The 18,822-nt window shown below is 42.5% G+C and overlaps 1 protein-coding gene across 8 annotated transcripts in view; it reads left to right on the forward strand.

Annotated features, from left to right (window-relative positions):
- The window catches only part of ST7 (suppression of tumorigenicity 7), a 252,467-nt gene extending 234,080 nt beyond the window's left edge, over positions 1-18,387 (forward strand). For 5 of the 8 annotated variants that reach the window (XM_047849622.1, XM_047849616.1, XM_047849618.1 and 2 more), the window contains 3 exons: positions 7,274-7,366; positions 10,186-10,325; positions 11,406-12,450. In XM_047849622.1, the coding sequence (XP_047705578.1) occupies positions 7,274-7,366; positions 10,186-10,325; positions 11,406-11,525 (353 nt within the window). In that variant the 3' untranslated portion in view covers positions 11,526-12,450. Of the gene's footprint in view, positions 1-7,273; positions 7,367-10,185; positions 10,326-11,405; positions 12,451-18,036 lie in introns of those variants that run through there. The other 3 variants (XM_047849617.1, XM_047849619.1, XR_007150291.1) reach the window with 2 other exon arrangements.
- The last annotated feature ends 435 nt before the right edge of the window (positions 18,388-18,822 follow it).

Consider the following 18,822-nt stretch of genomic DNA (forward strand, 5'->3'; position numbering starts at 1 on the left):
AAAATCCCCTCAGGAATAACTGGAAATTTTGTTTGGAAATGAGTTACCCATATAATCAGATAACAATGGGGAGATTCTCTGAATCAACTGGGAAGGACAATGAGATCTGAAGAAATGTGCAGTAACCTGGTGAGCTCCAAAATCTAGCAGAGTGGGAATGTTAGGGGAATGTAATTACCTCAGATTTTATTGAAATGAAGAGAGGAGATGAATATTTAGACATAAACCAGGATAGCAAGGCAGTCAGGGACCTCAAAGAAAGAGAAATTCTGCATTTGATCCTTACGGATAAATAGAAACCACTCCAAGGAAGTTGCACTACTTACTATTAAGTTTTTGAAAAGAGAGTCCTACCATGCAGTTCTAGATGGGAACTGTGTGAGTGCTTCCTAGGCACAGGTGTCTTGGAGAATACCAAGCACCTTCAAGAGTGGGTGTACAGCTGGGTAATTTACCAAGAGTTTCATGCCCATCATTTCATGTACTCTTCCTGACAATGTTCTGAGTTAGACCGGAGAGAGAGAGAGGTGGCCACCTCAGTTGTGTAACAGAGGAACACGGCCATCGAGAGGAGTGGCTTGTTGTAAGTCTTGCAGCCCCTGTTGGTGGAGCTAGGATGTAAACCCAAGTCCACTTTCCCTTCAGGCTTCTTTTCTATAATACCAGCTATGTAGCTTTTGCCTGAATAGGTTAAGCATAAGAGGATCAGTTATCTCTGAGACATTTGCTTGGAAGCCTTCAATTTACACCACAACTTATAGGCTCGGGAGTACTTACTCCTCTTCTAGTGTTTAGAAAGTTAATCATTCTATATAAAATTGTATTTTTGTTGTGGAATGTTGACTTAAATATTTTAAATGTAGAATGAACCCAATTTTATAAACAATAAATTCTACATGTAAACAAAGGAAAGAGACTGGAAATAAATGCATCTTTAAGTGGACTTTAAGAGATTTTTTCCTTCATATTTGCATTTTTCCAGTCTTCTCAACAAGCATATGTATTTTTCTACAAGCACATATGTGTATGTTTCACTGCAAAGTTCTAGGGTTTTTTTTGGTTTTTTTTATGAACAAAGCTCTAAATCTCTCATGGAATTTAGAAGAAAGAATTACCACTTTAACTTCAGACAGTCATGTGCAGTCTTTTGACAGTGCTTCCTGACCTGTGTCCATTCTGAGTTAAATTAAATGGAGGCATCAGAGTTTGGATTTTAAATCAGAGGACTTGGATTACAATTCCGACGTGGCTACCTGTAGTGGTATTTACTTAACACACCCAGTTTCTCAAAACTGTGAATCACAGATGATATTGATTGCCCTCTCCCCACCCCAGGGTGTTGGGCTTCAAGGCAGTTGCTCTGGGGCAACTACAGTAGGTGAACTGCTCCGTCTCCCTCAGAGGTCCCTCAGACCGCCTGTGCCCGAGTGCAGGAGGCTGCACTTCCTCCAGTGCACCACGTGGTGGCGCCTTTTGACATCACCAGCCTCCTACTTTAGGTTTTGTCCTTTACATCTTTTCTAGTTCATTCTGAAATTTAAGGCCATTCCCCAACTCCCTTTCAACTTCCCCTTTTCATTAGAAAGGGAATTCAGGGATGAAGGTAACAGTACCTAATTTCACCAGTTCCCATGTTAAGAATGAGTATTCTTTTAGTCAGTTGATCTTTTGGAGATTAAAAAACATTCTTCTGTCAAAAGTGTTGGTTTAGGAGTAGGGATGGAGATTATATTTTGCTTTGCACTTTAATGAGTTTATTATGAGCGTTAGTCATCTTGTGGAATTAAGTGAATTTCCCACCAATCAGGCTGAAATAACTCACATTTTTGATAAAACCCCAAAGTCCAGCTGATGCATGGCAGAGATTGTTTGGGTTTGAAACATATGGTGGTTAAAAAAAAACCTGAGTCCTCAACCACAAATACATCAGCATTTCAAAGGTTTCTAAAATGTTTGATTCATCACTATCCCAGCCCCTGAAATTGCACAATATGTTCCTCAAAGTCAAGATAATCAAGAAAGGGGAAAAGCTTTAATTTACAAGATTTAAAAATATGTTTCTTAGGTCATTACACAGCTGCCACCTTATCTGAATTACACTTATTTTAAACACTGTAGGTTCTGGTTATCCTCACACACAAACACACACACACACACACACACACACACACACATTTCTGCAAGTCTGAGTTGAATATACAAAATGTATATAAATGAGGGATCTCATTTGAACTGGGTCTTATTTACAACAGTATTGCGCCTTATGGGGCCCTATTTTAAATGGCACATCTATGTTTTACCTATATTAAATACTGATGTGGCCTTATCTCCTTCCTACCTCGATCTTTACAAGGCTCATTTTAGCTGTATTTATTTTACAAAGCAGGGTAGTCTGCTGACCGCAACTATGAACTTTAAGATTTAACTTAGTTCTATATATCGGAAGACAAGTATGCCATAGGGTAAATCACTTAGCCTTTCTTTGTTTCTGTTTTTTCCACTTGACCAAGTAAGACTCTTTATTTTCTTTTTGGAGATTTTTTCTCCCCAAAGAATTCACTAAATAATGTATAAGATTTGAAGGTGGTGTTTTTGAGGGGGACTAAGGCAGAATATTTCCTTTGAGAGGAGAAAATGGCCCATTGTTGAAGCATAGGATGAAATTCTGATTCTAATTTATTCTCTTTGAACCTGATAGTAAATGCTGCTTGCTGTAAGATGTGGTCCTTGGGGCATTTCCTCTAACCAAACCTTTCCTCCAAAAGGCTGGCACCTTTTGGACTGCTAAAGAGAGATTTCCCCACCACTCAGCCCATAGAGCTAATGCTAAATTTTATAATTTGGGGAGAAAGCGATGGTCTGCTAAAGTTTCTGGTCATAGTTAACTTACTGTCATAGCCAGTCTCCAGATGTCATGCAATGCCTCGTCACCTACTGCCCAGTAAGACCAGCTTGTCCCTTTCATTTATTCTATCTTGGCGATGGGCCATAATTTCAATCCGCCTGAGATTTTAAAAGGAAAACCGTGTCTCTTCCTGATTGTGCATTAGTTCACTTATTCCTTTATTCATTGAACATTTATTGAGCGCCTCCTTTGTGCCAGGCGTTGTGTTGGAGAGACCAGGATACATAAGACTCTTAAATGCTTTGAGAGAAACATTAATATGTGTGTGTGTGTGAATACACATATGCGTCTGCTCCTATATAGTCACATATACATCTAGAAACACACACGCACATATAACATATATAACATACAGTGTGCACACAGGCAGTACTGTCATGGAAGTAGGAACAGAGTGTTCAGGTGTTGATGGTCACCAGCAAGTTAGTGAATCTCCTATAAAATTCCAGAATTTCTCTTCAGAATTGGACTGGTACATCATTTAATCAAGGGAGGGTGATTTTCCCAAGACCACATAACTAGTGAAAGAATGTGGATCAGAACCCAGGCTTTTTGACTTTAGAACTCTTTATTATTGTGCCCAAATGCCTCATAAAAGACAGCTAGCCTTTAGAGCCAGTTACCTACTTTACATTCAAAGGTGACAATGTAAAATTTGTATTTTGATGATAGTTTTCTGCTCTGTCATTTGCACTTCTAGTTGTTTATAAACAAGTAGCATTTTTACTTAATAGCAAGAGTATGACCTGATAGAGAAAGTAGGAACTTTGGGTTTAGTAGAAAGAGAATGTAAAGAGAAACCTAACCTTTATTGGGCCATCGGGCCCCATGTTTAGACACTTAGTTTCTTGAAGCCTCTCAGAGTCTGTAGTATTCTCATGTTTGCAGACAGAGAGACTGGACACAGACTAATGACCCACCCAGTCTCATACAGTTGTTAGCTTGGTCAAGTTTAGCTCATCCTTACCTGTCACCTCCACGACTCCTTTATTAGATATGCACAGCATGGGGGCACCATCACAGGGAAACTTCCACGCTGATTTTCATTATTATTGGATCATCTGTTTCCCGCCACAGGCAGTGAGCTCCATCAATGCAGGGACAGTGTGTGGCTCACCTTTCTATCCCAGGCACATGAGGAAGCACTCACATTTTAATAAGGTGGAGCTAGGATTCAAACTCACTTCTCACTACTACAAGTAATCTGTCTATATAAAGTTCTCTGAGGTCCTCTTTGAAAAAGGCCAACATAGACAAAATATCCCACGTTATCTTCTATCCTTATCCATATAATGAGTAAGATGAGAGGTCACTGGAAATCAATGGGAAAATTGGGAATCAGTTTGTTCATGTATCTATCCTTCTGTCCCTTTTTTGGTTCTGTTAATTTTTTTCTCCAGGATTAGTATAGGGTCTCTGGTGAGCACAGCACTGAAAGGCATGGGGCTTAGAAAACGAGTCTGGTCAGGGAGAAAAGACAGCAGTGTAATGCCTCAGACTTTGCTGTGGGGGTCCTATGTGTTCATTAACTGGCTCCCCATTTCATTTTGTCTCTTCCTCAATGGCGCAACAGAAGTCAAGGTAGGAGAGGTGACGGCACATAGAGGAAAATGCAGACATGAAATGCCGTTCGTGTATTATGCATTAACCTGGAGTGGCCCAGCTTTTTTGTTTTGTTTTTAACCAAATACATGTACATTTTTAATTCCTCTGAAACGTGTGTTTTTCCAGACAAAGATTTTTAGGAGCTTTGTAGTCACTTAGGAAATAGATAAAATTAATAAAATAGATGCGCTTTTTTTTTTTTTTAATTCCTCTTTTCACCATCAGATCAGCATGTAACTATTTGCACTTGCAAAATTTCTGGACATTCAGCTAAAGCCACGAGGTTCTTGTCTTCTCAACGAGGGGATCCGGAGGTGGGAGGTGAGGCTGGTGGGGCTTCTGTAGTGCCTCTTGCTGCTCTCCCCAGACCTCCACTGCTTATCTCACACTCTCCTGGACCCTGCACAGCAGGGTGGCTGAGGGATAGAATTGCAAACAGAAATTGTATTTGCTTTTGTTTAGTGAAGCCAAAAAGCTTAATCTTATTTTCTGAACTCGATGTAAATGACAACTGACATGAGAACAAAATTTTTAGAGTGCCCCAAACATCTTTCAGTCATGGAGGTTGTGAGGGAGGGAGCCGTGGGAGGGGGCGAGGTGGGGAGAACAGTGCAGGACGACTGTGTGTGTGTGCGTGTGTGTGTGTGTGTAAGTTGTATGTAACCACTCTCTCCACCCTCTCCAAAAAGACCAGAACTGATTAGAAGGAAAAGACTAACTTGATGCACAGAATCCTGTATGCACGCCAAACACTGCAGAAAAAAAGATCTGGCATCTGACTGAAAAGACACCAACCAACCATTTGATTTCTATGGTTGAACACTCTCAAGATCTTGCACTCCTATATTTCACTTAAAAAATTGCTCCCTGAAGTACAGACTGACTTCAATTTTGAGTAAAATTTAGCATTCAAATTTATAGCCGCTTTGAAAAGTGAGGGTTTATTTACATCATGTGAACCTGAACAGATTCATAATTACAGCAGCCCTGTCGTGCATAGAGAATCTGGGGTAAAAAAAAAAAATTCCACGTAGGTTTTTCCACATTTTTGGGATGCTTTCATAGCAGCCTTCATTTATGGGAAACGGTATTAAAATCCTGCCATACTGCAGTTTAAATTTAAACACACTGCTTCCCAGAAGAGATTTTAGCGTACCCTGTTAAGGCACTGGTTTTGTTTTGTACTTTTTTTCCTCGTCTTGCAAACCTATTGAGACATACTGGTTCCTCCGAGTGATGTCTGCATGCTAACAACCTGTGCAGGGAGTGCCTCTTGTTAGTTGCAGTGAGCAGAAGCCATCTTTGTGTGAAAGAAAAGTCTGATTGAACTAGGGTGAGCCTTTCATTTTAAGAAGAGTTAAAGTCTGGGGTGTTTTTAATGTTTTAATCTCCGTTTAAGAGGTTTCTGTTACAAGAGGAAAATTGATAACATTTTTACCTCAGCAAACTGCCAGCACACTGGCTCTGCTCTAATCCCACGTTTCTAGTGATTTATATTCTCCATGGCAATGTGCTGTAACCTCAGAGTGATACCACTGTGGTGTAGATTGACTGCATTCCAAATGCTGGAATCACATACATAATGTTTTTACTTTTAAATAATATTCAGACACCAGAATAAATACCATATGTGCACTGATGCTGGTTACAATGGAACCTTGTCATTTCTTGTGAGGGAGAACATTCTTTGTTTCTGATTCCCATTTGAAATAAGTATGCAAAAGATAAATACGTACATTGATGGCATTTTGAGAAGGTGGAGGTAATTACACAGCTGAGGATGTAGCTACGATTCCTTGAAATGCAGCATTTAAGACTAAAAAGATTGTTGTGTTGCCCCTACCTACTCCTCTTTGAGCAAGGATTGTTATGTGACCTTGCCAATGTAGGGTGTCGTTTTTATACTTTACATGTACAGCATGCTGTAGTCAAAGGACATCTGTTGAAGAAAAATTACTCTGTGAGCACTAAGTTCATAGCAACAGTGAGACTAACATGCTGATGACATCGTAACAGGGAGAGTAACACACGTGATAATGGAAAGGGATGGATTGATTGGAAAGCCATAATTCAGTGTGAGACCTCATGTTATCTGAAGCCACAAGAGCAGAATTTAGGTGGCCTGACATCATCAAAACACAGATAATCAATCTCTCCAGATCCATTTTCCCCCCACATGGTATTGAAGATTGAAAAGTTTCATTTAAAGTTTAGAAATACCTCCCAAGTCATGCAATTTTAGGTTTGCACTTTTGTCCATCTTGGTTGGAATTCTCATCCACCTAGACATGTTTTTTAAATAGACATGGTAGAATGCCTTTCATATTTGTACATCTATAACAAGCTTCAGCTAGTCAATCCACATTTGCTTCTTGGGGAAGCATTTCAATCCAGGTTTGTGTTATTACCATCAGTTGAGCTATATTGAATTAGTGCTTGTGACATTTTAATAATACTTTGTAGATGAGGAAATCCTGGGCATTGAGCTGATGGCTTCCCTACTCCCCTGCACCCTATCCCCACCCAGTTTTGTGAGGTTTGCCCAGAATATATAGTGTGAGATAAATGTGTGAGTCATACATCATAATGCATCTCTGACAGCTTATCTGGCATATAACTCAGAGTTTGGGTAACTCTTGCATCCTTTCTGGGAGTTACTTGTAGAACTGTTTACCATTATAAAAATGCTCGAAAGCCCCTTTTTGAAATCGAGAAGTTATGAGACAAATATTGAACCTCTAACATATTGTTTCTCATTTTCAGCTTTTCGGATGATCCCTTATCCCTTGGAAAAGGGACATCTGTTTTATCCTTACCCAATCTGTACAGAAACAGCAGATCGAGAGCTGCTTCCATGTAAGTCTCACTTCTGTATTCCTCTCCTCAGCCAGTGAGGGTGGTGTGCACGAATGTGGGGATGGGAAGAGGTGGGAATGATAAATGTTTACAGTGTTCCTTGTCTTTTATTACTCTTCTCCCAAGCCCTGTCCTTACTGGATAGCATATGCATTAAAATGAGTTATGTGTGTGGGTTTGGCATCCTGCTCCTCCAAGTCCCTCCAGATTCATCAAAGGGAAAGACCTCCAAGGACTTAAATTTAAATGAAGAGCTATCATGTACCAGTTGGCCTGAGCAGAGACCCCTAATTCCAGGCTGATGTGCACGGGCTGGTCCACTGTGCGTGGTTCCCCCTTGCGTGGCCCAGCTGGTCAAATGCAGTCTGCACAGAGTGGAGTTTGAAGAGGAAGCACTGACTTCAGAGGGTGCTGCACATGAGTCACGGATGAGAGGGCAGTGCCAGGACGCTGGCATCATTGCCAGAGGCAGAGTCGTGGGGCAGGGCGGGCGTGCTGTCTGTGGTGATGCAATGCTCTTGGCCAGAGGGATTTCCCATGAGCAGCTCATGGATGCACGTAGTGGGTTGGCATGACATGTGCAGAGCACACGTGCAGCCTCAGCACTGTATGCAGCAAGAAGAGGGGGAACCCTGCCCTCAAGAACCTTACAAGCTGGCAGTCTCTTGGTCCACACCGCACGTGGGAAGAATGATTTGGTTTACTGTAATACGACATTGTTTTGACAAGTCCTACTAAATAGCTATTATCAAATCATACTGTATTCGGGGATCCTGTCCAGGCTCTTCGTGTGGCCCTGACTTAGGACATATTTTCCTCCCTCAGATAATAAGCTCCAAATTTTGGCTATTCTCTCTCCCTTGTCCTCTCTCCTACCACCGCCTCTCTTTGACCCACCCCAGGTATAGCCTATCTCAGAGCCCAGGGGAGTAGTGTAGATTTGGAGCCCTAGGTGCTCCAATAATAAATTGTGTAATGCCAATGTTATTGAGCCTATCATAAATCCCCAACACGGTGGGGTCTGGGTGCAAAACAAATTGCTTAGACTGAAGCAGCGAGAGGTGGCTCACCTGTTTCCTTGCTGGCCCGAGGCAATGTCATGTTTGTTCCTTATGGAGCCGGGAAAGTTCAGTGATGCATTGCTTCTTGCCCGAGTTTTATTGTGAAAATGCCTCACACTACATTAGATTCTATTTCAGAAATTTCTGTTATGTGTGCCCACACTTTACCTTTGGACTCTCCTTCAGGGAGACCCTTGTTAAAATTTCCATTTCTAGTAAGAATGGCAGTTTTCTGAAAAGCACAGTTTTAAAATGTTTTCTTTGAATCCAATTAAGTTTCCATGGGACTAGATTCACTATTAGAACGAGATTATAGCTCTTAAAAGAAACTTCATAGGAGTAATCTTTATGAACCTGAAATAGAAAGTTATGACTCTCATTTCTTGAACTGAATGCAGTCGCCCAAAATCTGATCTCCCCTCAAAATCTTTCGGGGGTTGGGTGTTGACAGCAAGGATGGTGTGGATACAAAGAGGGCCAATTGTTTTAAATGCTACCCACGTTTTGCACTTTAAAAGTACCCTTGTTGGACATTAGGCCCCAAGCGTGCTTGTACCTTCTTTCGAATCCCAGCAGGTGGATGGCCCGAATTCAGGTGTGCACACTTCTTTGTGCTCTGTCCCTCCCTGCTGTCTCCACCCTCACTTTCAGGCCAAGCGGGTTATAGTTTAGGGCTGTAAGTAATGAGAGCTGAACAGTCGCAGAAAGGCCTTCAGATCTTGGATTTCCTGAAGAACGTGGAGCACTTGGACCCTCTCGGTTCCAGTGGCAGTACTGCTCACAGGCAGTTTTACAGCCCCCTCAGCCAGGGCGCCTGCAGCTGGGGCCCCTCTCTCTGCACAGGCCAGCTTATCTCCCCTAGAGGGAACCCCCAGCGCCCAGGCTGCTCACAGCCACACGGTGAGCAGAAAGCAGGGCGTCCGTTCCCTTGGCATTGGCACCACCTGTTCTTTGGTTTTCCTAAACCCAACATTTGAAACTTTGAAGTTATGGAAGGGGCTCTAAAGAGCACCAGTTTGTTTTGTTTTGTTTTGTTTTTGTTTTTTGGTTGTTTGGTTGTTTTTTTGTTTTGGTTTTGGTTTGGGTTTGGGGTTTTTTTTGGTGATTGTTGGAAGTGTATTTATCATTACGGTTCTCCTACAATTGTGCCGGATGACCCCTGCAGCCTTGATTTCCAACCTTTGCAGATTGAATTGGCCACCATGTGAGGTCCTTGCTGGATGTCTATCAGGATGGCTCCCTCCACCGACAGACTTAGAGTGTGCCAGGAAAAAATACAAGATAAACCAATATCGCCTCATTATAATGACTAAAATATTACAGGAAGGTCAAAATCTAGACAGAAGATTTTTTTTTCCCCAGTAGACTTAGTTTTGGGTTTTCCGGGTTTTGTCCAATGAACATGTATTTTATAATGTGAATAAGGTTTTGTTTTATTTGTGTTTCCTTTTGAGAAAGTAATACTATGTATTAGGCGTAGAGTGTGTTACTGTTCCTGCCCCAAAATATGTAACATCCTCAAATTAGCCCTATCATGCCTCCCAAGTAGAGCGCTCAAGGTTGAACATGGACTTGGGAGAAGCAGATAGGCAAGCCAGCGGCTGGCTCAGATGTTGGCTCTGGTTCATTCAAGTACCCTGCCCTTTTCATTTCCAAGAGGCTTCAGCCACAGCTCTGAAGAGTCAGTCCCACGTACAGAAATTCCCTGAGGATGCATTTCACTATGGCACTCATGTTTCCGTCTGCATTTCTCCACAGCTTTCCATGAAGTCTCAGTTTACCCAAAGAAGGAGCTTCCCTTCTTCATCCTCTTCACTGCCGGATTGTGTTCCTTCACAGCCATGCTGGCCCTCTTGACACATCAGTTCCCGGAACTCATGGGGGTCTTTGCAAAAGCTGTGAGTATTTGCCAAGAGGGGGGCCTGAGGGAAGGGACATGGGAAGCCAAGGGAAGCCAAGGGGAGGAGAAGAGACATGAAGGAGTGTTGTGTAGAAATGGATATACCTGTATTGATTGTTTGCTCACTGTTTAATTTTCATCTTCATCAGTAGAATCAAAAGGTTGAGGGTCAAATGAGAAAAGTGCAGGTTGTTTGTAAATGCATGCCTTGCCTCATTTCACAAAAAAATTACCAGGTTTCAAAAAAAGCATGAAACCTAAAAGGATTAAATAAATAATTAAGGGAATCCTAGTAAATGAGAAAATGTATGGAAAATTACTCAGTTTTACATAAGTTGAATGACATTATTTCTAATCTTTAGATATTGTGAGTCTTTCCTTCAATAAACATGAGATTTACATTTTCAAAGATGATTTCAATAAATATTTTAATGGGTATAAACTGTTGGCTTGTTGGGGGAATGAGCTGAGAACGTGTGAAGGGCTCGTAATTAAAAAGTATATTAAGAACTTGTATTAAGAAATATACAGACGTGACATTTAGAATATGGAAATCCAGTAAGAGTCTTTAAGTAGGACTGTGGAGAGGAGCTTTAATAATAAGAAAAGCCATCTGCATTGACAATCAAGAGCCATTGTTTCCTTGTTGAAAACCAACCATTTTTTTAACGTTTATTTTTGAGAGAGAGAGAGAGAGAGAGAGAGAGAGAGAGAGAGAGACAGAGTGCAAGCGGGGGAGGGGCAGAGAGAGAGGGAGACAGAATCCGAAGCAGGTTCCAGGTTCTGAGCTGTCAGCACAGAGCCTGACGAGGGGCTCGAACTCATAAACCGTGAGATCGTGACCTGAGCCGAAGCCGGCTGTTTAACCGGAGCCACCAAGGCTCCCTGAAAACCAACCATTTTAACCTTCACATGCAGTGAGGATAAGTGTAAGGATTTTGCCACAGATGGGTTTCAAACAGAAGGAATAAGGAAAAGAGCATCAATGCTTTTTCCTGGAACTCCATTCTGATTTCAAGGCGAGTGGAGTCAGAAAGGATGATTTCTAACTTGGCTGGGTGATTTAATCCCTTTCCAGATGATTGACATTTTCTGCTCGGCAGAGTTCAGGGACTGGAATTGCAAGAGCATTTTCATGCGTGTTGAAGATGAACTGGAAATTCCACCGGCACCTCAATCTCAGCATTTCCAAAACTGAACTCATCACGCTCTTCCCCCACCACCAAAACCACCCCTCCTCCTGTATTCCTGACCTCTGCCATTGCCTCTGCCATCCACCCAGTTACTCAAGCCAGAAGCGCAGCAGCCCTCCCAGGCTCCTCTCTCACTCTCCACACCCTACCTGTCTCAGCTTCCAGTCTGTCGGATCTAACCTCCAATGCTACTAGGCGTTCAGTAAATGTAATTCATCCCTACTTAGCCCCTTCTCTCCCCAGAGCATCTCTCTCAGTTTAGGTCTTGTTATTTCTTGCTTGGACTCCTCTGCCAGAGTCTTAACTGGTCTCCTTGCTTCCAGTTCCATCCCCTGCCAGTCCTTCTCTCGTACTGACACAAGAATGATCTTTCTAAAATGCAAGTCTGAGCATGTCACTTCCCTGCTTGAATTTCTCCAAAGGTTTCCCACCAACTTCAGAATAAAGTCCCAGATCTTTAGCAAGGCATGCAAGGTCCTTTACAATCATGCCTTGCTTGCCTCTTCAGCCTCATCTCTCCCAGCTCTTGCATAGACACTGCTCTTAGACCATAGTGACTCACCACTCCCAGATGCACAGGCTCTTGTACACCTCAGTGCCTTTGCACGTGCCTTTTGCTCTGCATGGAACGCCCTTCCCTATCACCACCTTGGCTTGTCCACTCTACTAACTCCTCTTCACTCTTTTACACTCAGCTTTCTAAGTTTCTCCCAAGCTGAGTTAGAGGTCTTTCCTCCGTGATCCCACAGTATTCTATGAATACCTATATTATCACACTTATTGTACTATAATTGTTAAAAACTTGTCCGTCCCCCTTTTAGAATGTGAGCTCCTTGAGAGCAGGACTGTGTCTTCCTCATCTCTGTATCCCCAAAGCTTTGCACAGTGCCTTGCACGTAGTAGGTTTTCAATAAATGATTATTAAATAAATAAATGGTAGTGGTTTCTGCAGAAAGAATCACTGTAAAAATCAGATACAGTTTAGCATTTCTCCTCTTCTTTTGTAATTATAATCATGGACTCTTAGAGTTGAAAGGGACCTTAAACTGCCTTCAAGAGTAATGGGATGGAGGTCATTTAGACTCTTCTTGAATGCTCTCAGTGATGGGGAACTTGCCTACTTAACATCAAAGCCCATTTCATTGTTGGATCACTCAGAAGTCTTCTTTATATAAAATATGCCTTCCTCTAATATCCACCTGTTGTTCCTATCTACCCTCCAAAACTATACTCAACAAGTCTCCTTCTTGCAAATTCTTATGACAGCTAATACATTCGTGGCAACCTCTGACCTCTGACTCTTGGTAAAACATCTCAAATTTCCTTAAGTCTTCTGTATATAACATGATTTTTAAACCCACAACGCCCCATGTTGGATGTTCCCTAATTTATGGACCTCCACTATTCATTATTATACTCCCAAGCCAACCTCTGAGTAAAAATAGTTGCCAAAATTCTGAATAGACTAGAGTTTAACTTAGCAAAATTTAAAATAGGAATATATTTACAATAGTAGACAATTATATTTCCTCCTTTTATGTTCCTCTCTTAAACATTTTTAGAGAATTTTTCTAAAAATATGTCATTGTCCCAGTATTTTTCAGTAAACAAATAGCAGTTGGTGGGTTTTTGGATCAGAAGAGAGATTTTCACCCTCTAGTGTGAAAAAAATTCACTTGGCCCCACCACCAGAAACTCAGATTATTGAGTGCTAGCACCCAGAAATCTGTGTTTTTAACAAGGATTCCAGCAGGTTCTGAGTGAGGTGTTGAGCACCATACCTGCTTCTAGGAACACTGGTCTCTAGCAAGCTGAACATCTGAGCAGCCACTCACAAGTACGTGGTGCTGTGCCAGTGCCACTGGGGGGAAAGCTTTCGAAGGTGACAGATGTTTCGCCCTGGCTGTACCTTGGAATCACCTAGGGAGCTTACAAGTGACTAATGCCTGCCTCCTGACTTCACTGGCCTGGGGTGCAGCATGGGCATCTTAAGTTTTCAGATGCTTCCCAGGCGATTCAGGTGTGCAGCCAGGGCCGAGACCACCATATTGAATGAAATGACTAATGGCCTGAAACTGCATTAACCAGGGAAGGGTCTAGGGGAGTGGAGGATAGTAAATAGAATACAACTAAGTGTCCCTAGAAAAGGCTCTACTGGCTCCAGAATATCAGTGATGTGTTCATTATGGATCATTTAATGTTTCCAAAGCTCTGGTTTTGAGTCTAGATCAGATGATTGAATAAAATATCATTTTGCCTATGGTCCTCCTATTTTATACTCTACCGAGGTGCAGTAGTTTGGTCAGCTACTCATAATAACCAAATATAGTTTAGATAAATTTGCTTTTAAACCTCTGCCTGGAAGATCACATTCATCTTGCTCTTCCTGAAGGTTTAACAGTTTCCAAAATGTTTAGAGAGACTTCGTGGGGAAGGAAGATGGATGGCCTGAAGGAGACAGGCACCGTCCCTCTCCCCCGACCTTGTCCCCAGAGTCTTCCCCCATGTTTTCACCCTCCTTACTGCTGCAGGCCTCTCATGAAGCCCCCTGCACGTTATCGCAGTCGCCCTATAGGCTTCCCACAACCATTTGCAGCTTGTGAAAATGACTTTCTCAGCCCTCGCCTGAGATAATATCCCTGGGATAATGACTTTTAGTAGATGCAGAGAGATTGCACTGGCACCCCCCAGGCTACATGCAGCTTGGGAACTCTCCAGTGTGTTTATATGTTGATATGCAGCCAGTCAAGAAGCCCACAGCAAAGTGGGAGCCACTGGAAAATAGTAAAACGAACGGCTTCAACTGGCTTTCCCCCCTAATCTAATCTACCTCAATGACTTAAGACTAACTCTTCCTAGAATGTTTGGTTACTAAGATAAGGTTGCTCATATAAATAAGTTATCGTTCCAAACCCAGCCCCTCATAGAATGTGGGAAGGTCAGCATTTTGACCCTGTCTGCTTTGAAGGGCTCTGTCTTTCCTCCTCTGATCTCTCTCCTTCACTGAGACTGAGCCCCCTGACTTCTGACTCTCATCTTCACTTATAGGCCTTGACCTCTTTGAAGTCTGATATTGATTACAGTGAAATGTCAATTGTCTGATTGCATAGGGCACCTGGAACTTATTCAGATAAGCAGAGGCATTTTGAATGTTAACGAAGCATGTTGGAAGCCATGACCTTCTTCTAAATAATGGTGTTTTGGGAAAAGGAGGATCAGGCGATTGAAGTGTCACTCTCTCTTTTTTATTAGTTCAGTTGCCTTTTCTCACCATAAGACACTGATTGAATCACAGTGCATTTTGGACCATGTATCTCTGCCCTCTGGACAGAAGTTTTGGATGTTGAGATAGACGAGCTGTTCCAGGGGTGCCTGGTGTTGCTCATTCAGACTAAACTTTTCAGGCCATAAATTTCCCGAGTCTGTAAGTGAAACTGCCGTTTCTCCATGCATTGGTTGAGTCTCTGGCCAAAAAGTATTGTCTGATTTTCAAACATGCAAACAAGTATAAATGAACATCCAAAGCAAGGCATGTTCCCCCAAACTTGTTTTTTATACCTCCTGATGAAAGCCACTAACCTTTATCTGGTTACTGAATGAGAGGGCTTATCAGCTTCAGACGCCTCATTACCTTGTATGCTTGTTCCCTGTGGGAGAGGGATGGGGAAGAGGATGCAGGGAGGGGTGCTGAGGAGGGAGGTAGCTTAGTAATAAAAGGTGCACATCCCCACTTGGGTGCTGCGAGAGAATTAGGATCTTTATGAAAAGGTTCTGGGGATTCTTTTCTCAATTCTCCCAAGAACAGACCACTCTAGATATGAGGGAGAGCAGTAAATCATCACATATACTGGAGGTGGTAGGACTTCATTTCTCTTGCGGAACCTTATTAAGAAATGCAGGTGAAGTTCAAGGAGTCAGGGCCCACTGTGTCTTACTGTGCAGTGTGGGAAGAGGGGCAGTTACAGACATCAAACAGGGTGGGAGATTCCCCTCTTGATTTCCAGAGGCCCCACTTTTGTTCCTTTTATGCAAGTCAGGTCAGTGCCCAAAACAAAGCAAACAAACAGGCCTTATTTTGAAGCAACTTTGTAACGACCTCTTCATTTGCTCTGCTACCCAAGCTGAGGCTCCTTGGTGTCCCACATTTAGTGCGTGAAATTGCCCAGAATACAGACCATGAGCGATGCCTTTCATCTAACCACAGTACCTCAGGCTAGTATTCAGTAGTTCCTTACCCACTCCATCACAACTTCGGTGGTTCTAAATCTTTTTTAGGTCAAGTCTTTAGGAGATGATAACTTCACCAGCAATATCACTTGTTTGGTGAGCCCCAACTAACAACCCCTGTCAGCATCCCTGGTTTATCCAGACTACGTCAGCACCTGGCTCCTCTTTATGGAACTAGGATTATAGGCAGATGCTGTGTTTTATGGAGCCTTAGTGGTCTCAGATTACAAACAAAATCTCAAAACTAGGATTTTAATAAACAAACAATCTTCTCATTGCTAGGATTTTACAAACTCTGTCATCAGCAGCTTGGGTAGTAATTACTCATTCCTGGGCCACAGGGAGAGCATCCCACATGGTTCTGTGCATGTAACAAAGGACAGTTTCAGAAGGTTACCAGAAATTGCCATATATCTAAGACCCACTTGATGAAAGAGCCATCCACATTTGCTCAAGTGCTAACATGGCTGCCTATTTCTTAACTCCAAACCCAAGGTGGCATTCAAGGCCCTCCCCAGAGTTCTTCTGGTCACTTTTAGACTCTGCACTATTGAGCTAAGCTGAATTATTTATCCTCTTCTGAGCATACCAGTTACTTTCCCATTTCTGTTCCAGCTGCTCATTGAACCTGGAGGGATCACCTGCTTGTATTTCTCTCCTTGCCATCCTTGTCCCATCTGCATCTCTGACATCCCAGCCGTCCGTTGTGGTCTATTTCAGTTGCTCCATTTTAAGTTTTTCCTGATTCTTTCAATCTGAATGGATTCTCTCCCTTTTCTGAATCCTCTTGATGCTTTTATCTTCCATCTTCCATTCTATGATGGTCTATCTGGTACTATTACTTTGTTGTGTAAAGATCTCTGTGGCCACCTATCCCTCCCCCATGACCCTAGGCTTTGAGCTCCCTGATAATGGGAGTTTGTTCCCAGACTCCTTTATATTTCATCCAGCACTTAGGTGCCTTACTGAGTAAATACATTTAATTGATGTAAAAGACACAGCATGGGGAAAGATTCCAAATCTTACACTATCTTGAGTTTCTTCACTCTAATGTCACACTTAATGGTCCAGCTATAATGTGTCACAGACCTTCCCAAGTAGTATTCTACTGCTTCTTAAAAACAACTAGAGAAAAGGAAAGATTCTGAGGTCAAGTGAATTTTGGAAACTTGCCTGCCATACCCCTTATGGAAGACCTGAAGTCATAGAACGTATGGCCAATGGAGGAGCCTGTTTTACTTCATTAAATATACTACTACTTTGACCTCAGAACCATGTTCCCCCTCTGCATGTGTATTTACATACTACCCTTGGTGGTGTAGACTGTGCTCTGCTGAGGATAAGGGATTAGGACAAAGAACACCACAGTGTAAGAACCAGGTATTGAACCCTAACGAGATAATACCTTGGTTCTAAACAGATGGAGAGCATGGAAACCACCCAGACACCTCTGTCTCATATGGGGCTCTGTTAGGGGACCTCTTCTGCCAGATGCTGAATGGTTTGCAGAATGAAGCTGATTCTTCACAAGAACATAATCAGAACAAATTTGAGGTTATGTTAAATGAGTCTCAGGCAAGGCACTTGGCTTTCTTAAAAGGCACTGTTAATGAGCATTATTCTCTACATGAAAAGCAGAAAGGAGTTTAGAAACCAAATGAGAGAGCTCCCAAACATCTCCTCAGACAGCACTTCTTCAACAAGGACATGTCATCCATGGACTGGCCAGTTTTCTGCCCTCCCCCAGGCGTCCATGATGCACTCCACTAAGCAGGTAGTTCAGAAATGAGCATGGGCTACAGAGGTGTTTCGGAGACAATAGGATCCCAAAGCAATTTACAGCCATGTATCAAACTTGCCTTTTTGAAATTGCCTTGTCCACTTAAAGTGGGTTCTGTACCCAGCTAGGCAGGCAGGTGATCTAAGTTGTCACCATCTTTTAACTCCTCAGCCTACTTGTCACCCAACTGTCAGTCCTTTTTAATGGCACCTGTAGGGGCAGAGCAGATCCTGAAGATGAATTGGAAGGACTGGGGACTGTGGGTCTGCTGTCAGGAGTGAAGGGGGCAGCAGCAGACACTTCTCCTCCTTACCTATCAGAGCTGAGGGTGGGGGCTGGAACTCAGGTGTGGTCATCAACTATGTTTCCCATAAACATAAATATAAAATTGTAGCCTTTGAGACTTACATGATACCAAGACTGAAGATGCAAGTGTAGGTTGGAGAGGTTCATTTTATAGCCTTGAACGAGATCTCTCCTGACTCTCTGCCTTTCTGGTTTCTTTGCAGTTCCTCAGCACTTTGTTTGCCCCCCTAAACTTTGTCATGGAGAAAGTGGAAAGCATCCTCCCATCCAGCCTGTGGCACCAGCTGACGCGGATCTAGGGAAGCCCACCCGTCCTTCCCCTCAGCTCACCCAGCGGGCTGCCACTGTCTCTTTGTGCCAACTCCTCGTGGACCGCAAGAAAGCATGACTTTGAAAAAGGGAAGCCATTCCGAGATTTTAAATCATTCATGGACTGTCTGTTCCATATTAAAAGCTGTTTTTGTTGTACAAAATTCATTGATGTTCAGTTCTATTATATTTTGCCTTCAGAAAAGAAAAAAAAATCAAAAATAAACTTTTGTGTATTGCAGCAACCATTTGTGTCTTCCGGTGTCTTCCAACCTTAAAAGTGTTGGTGTCCCAAATAAACTTATGTGTTTACATTTCATTTACTAAGGACCCAGATCTTCTGAATGTCCCACAATGGTTTTCTTTGCTGATGGAACTCATCCCGGGAGGCCCTTAGTACTCCTACATACAGTCGGTGGTTTGGAAAATGGAATGTCTTCGGCAAAAATGTACCATCTTTTTCAGCCCCAAACTGTCGTTCCTCGTAGGTCACATGCACAAAACCAGCTTCCACAATGACTGACGGGCAGCATGAATGAAATGAAACACATGTGCCATGACAAGTTGTTCTAGTCAGAGACTCTACTCATTGAATAGAACTCAGCACTCTAGCTCTAGGAATCATTTTGCTTTATGAAAATTTGTGAGAAAAAAACTTTTGATGAGAAGCTACAGACCCA

This window comes from Prionailurus viverrinus, chromosome A2 (assembly GCF_022837055.1).
Source record: "Prionailurus viverrinus isolate Anna chromosome A2, UM_Priviv_1.0, whole genome shotgun sequence".
In the NCBI taxonomy this organism is placed as follows: domain Eukaryota; kingdom Metazoa; phylum Chordata; class Mammalia; order Carnivora; family Felidae; genus Prionailurus; species Prionailurus viverrinus.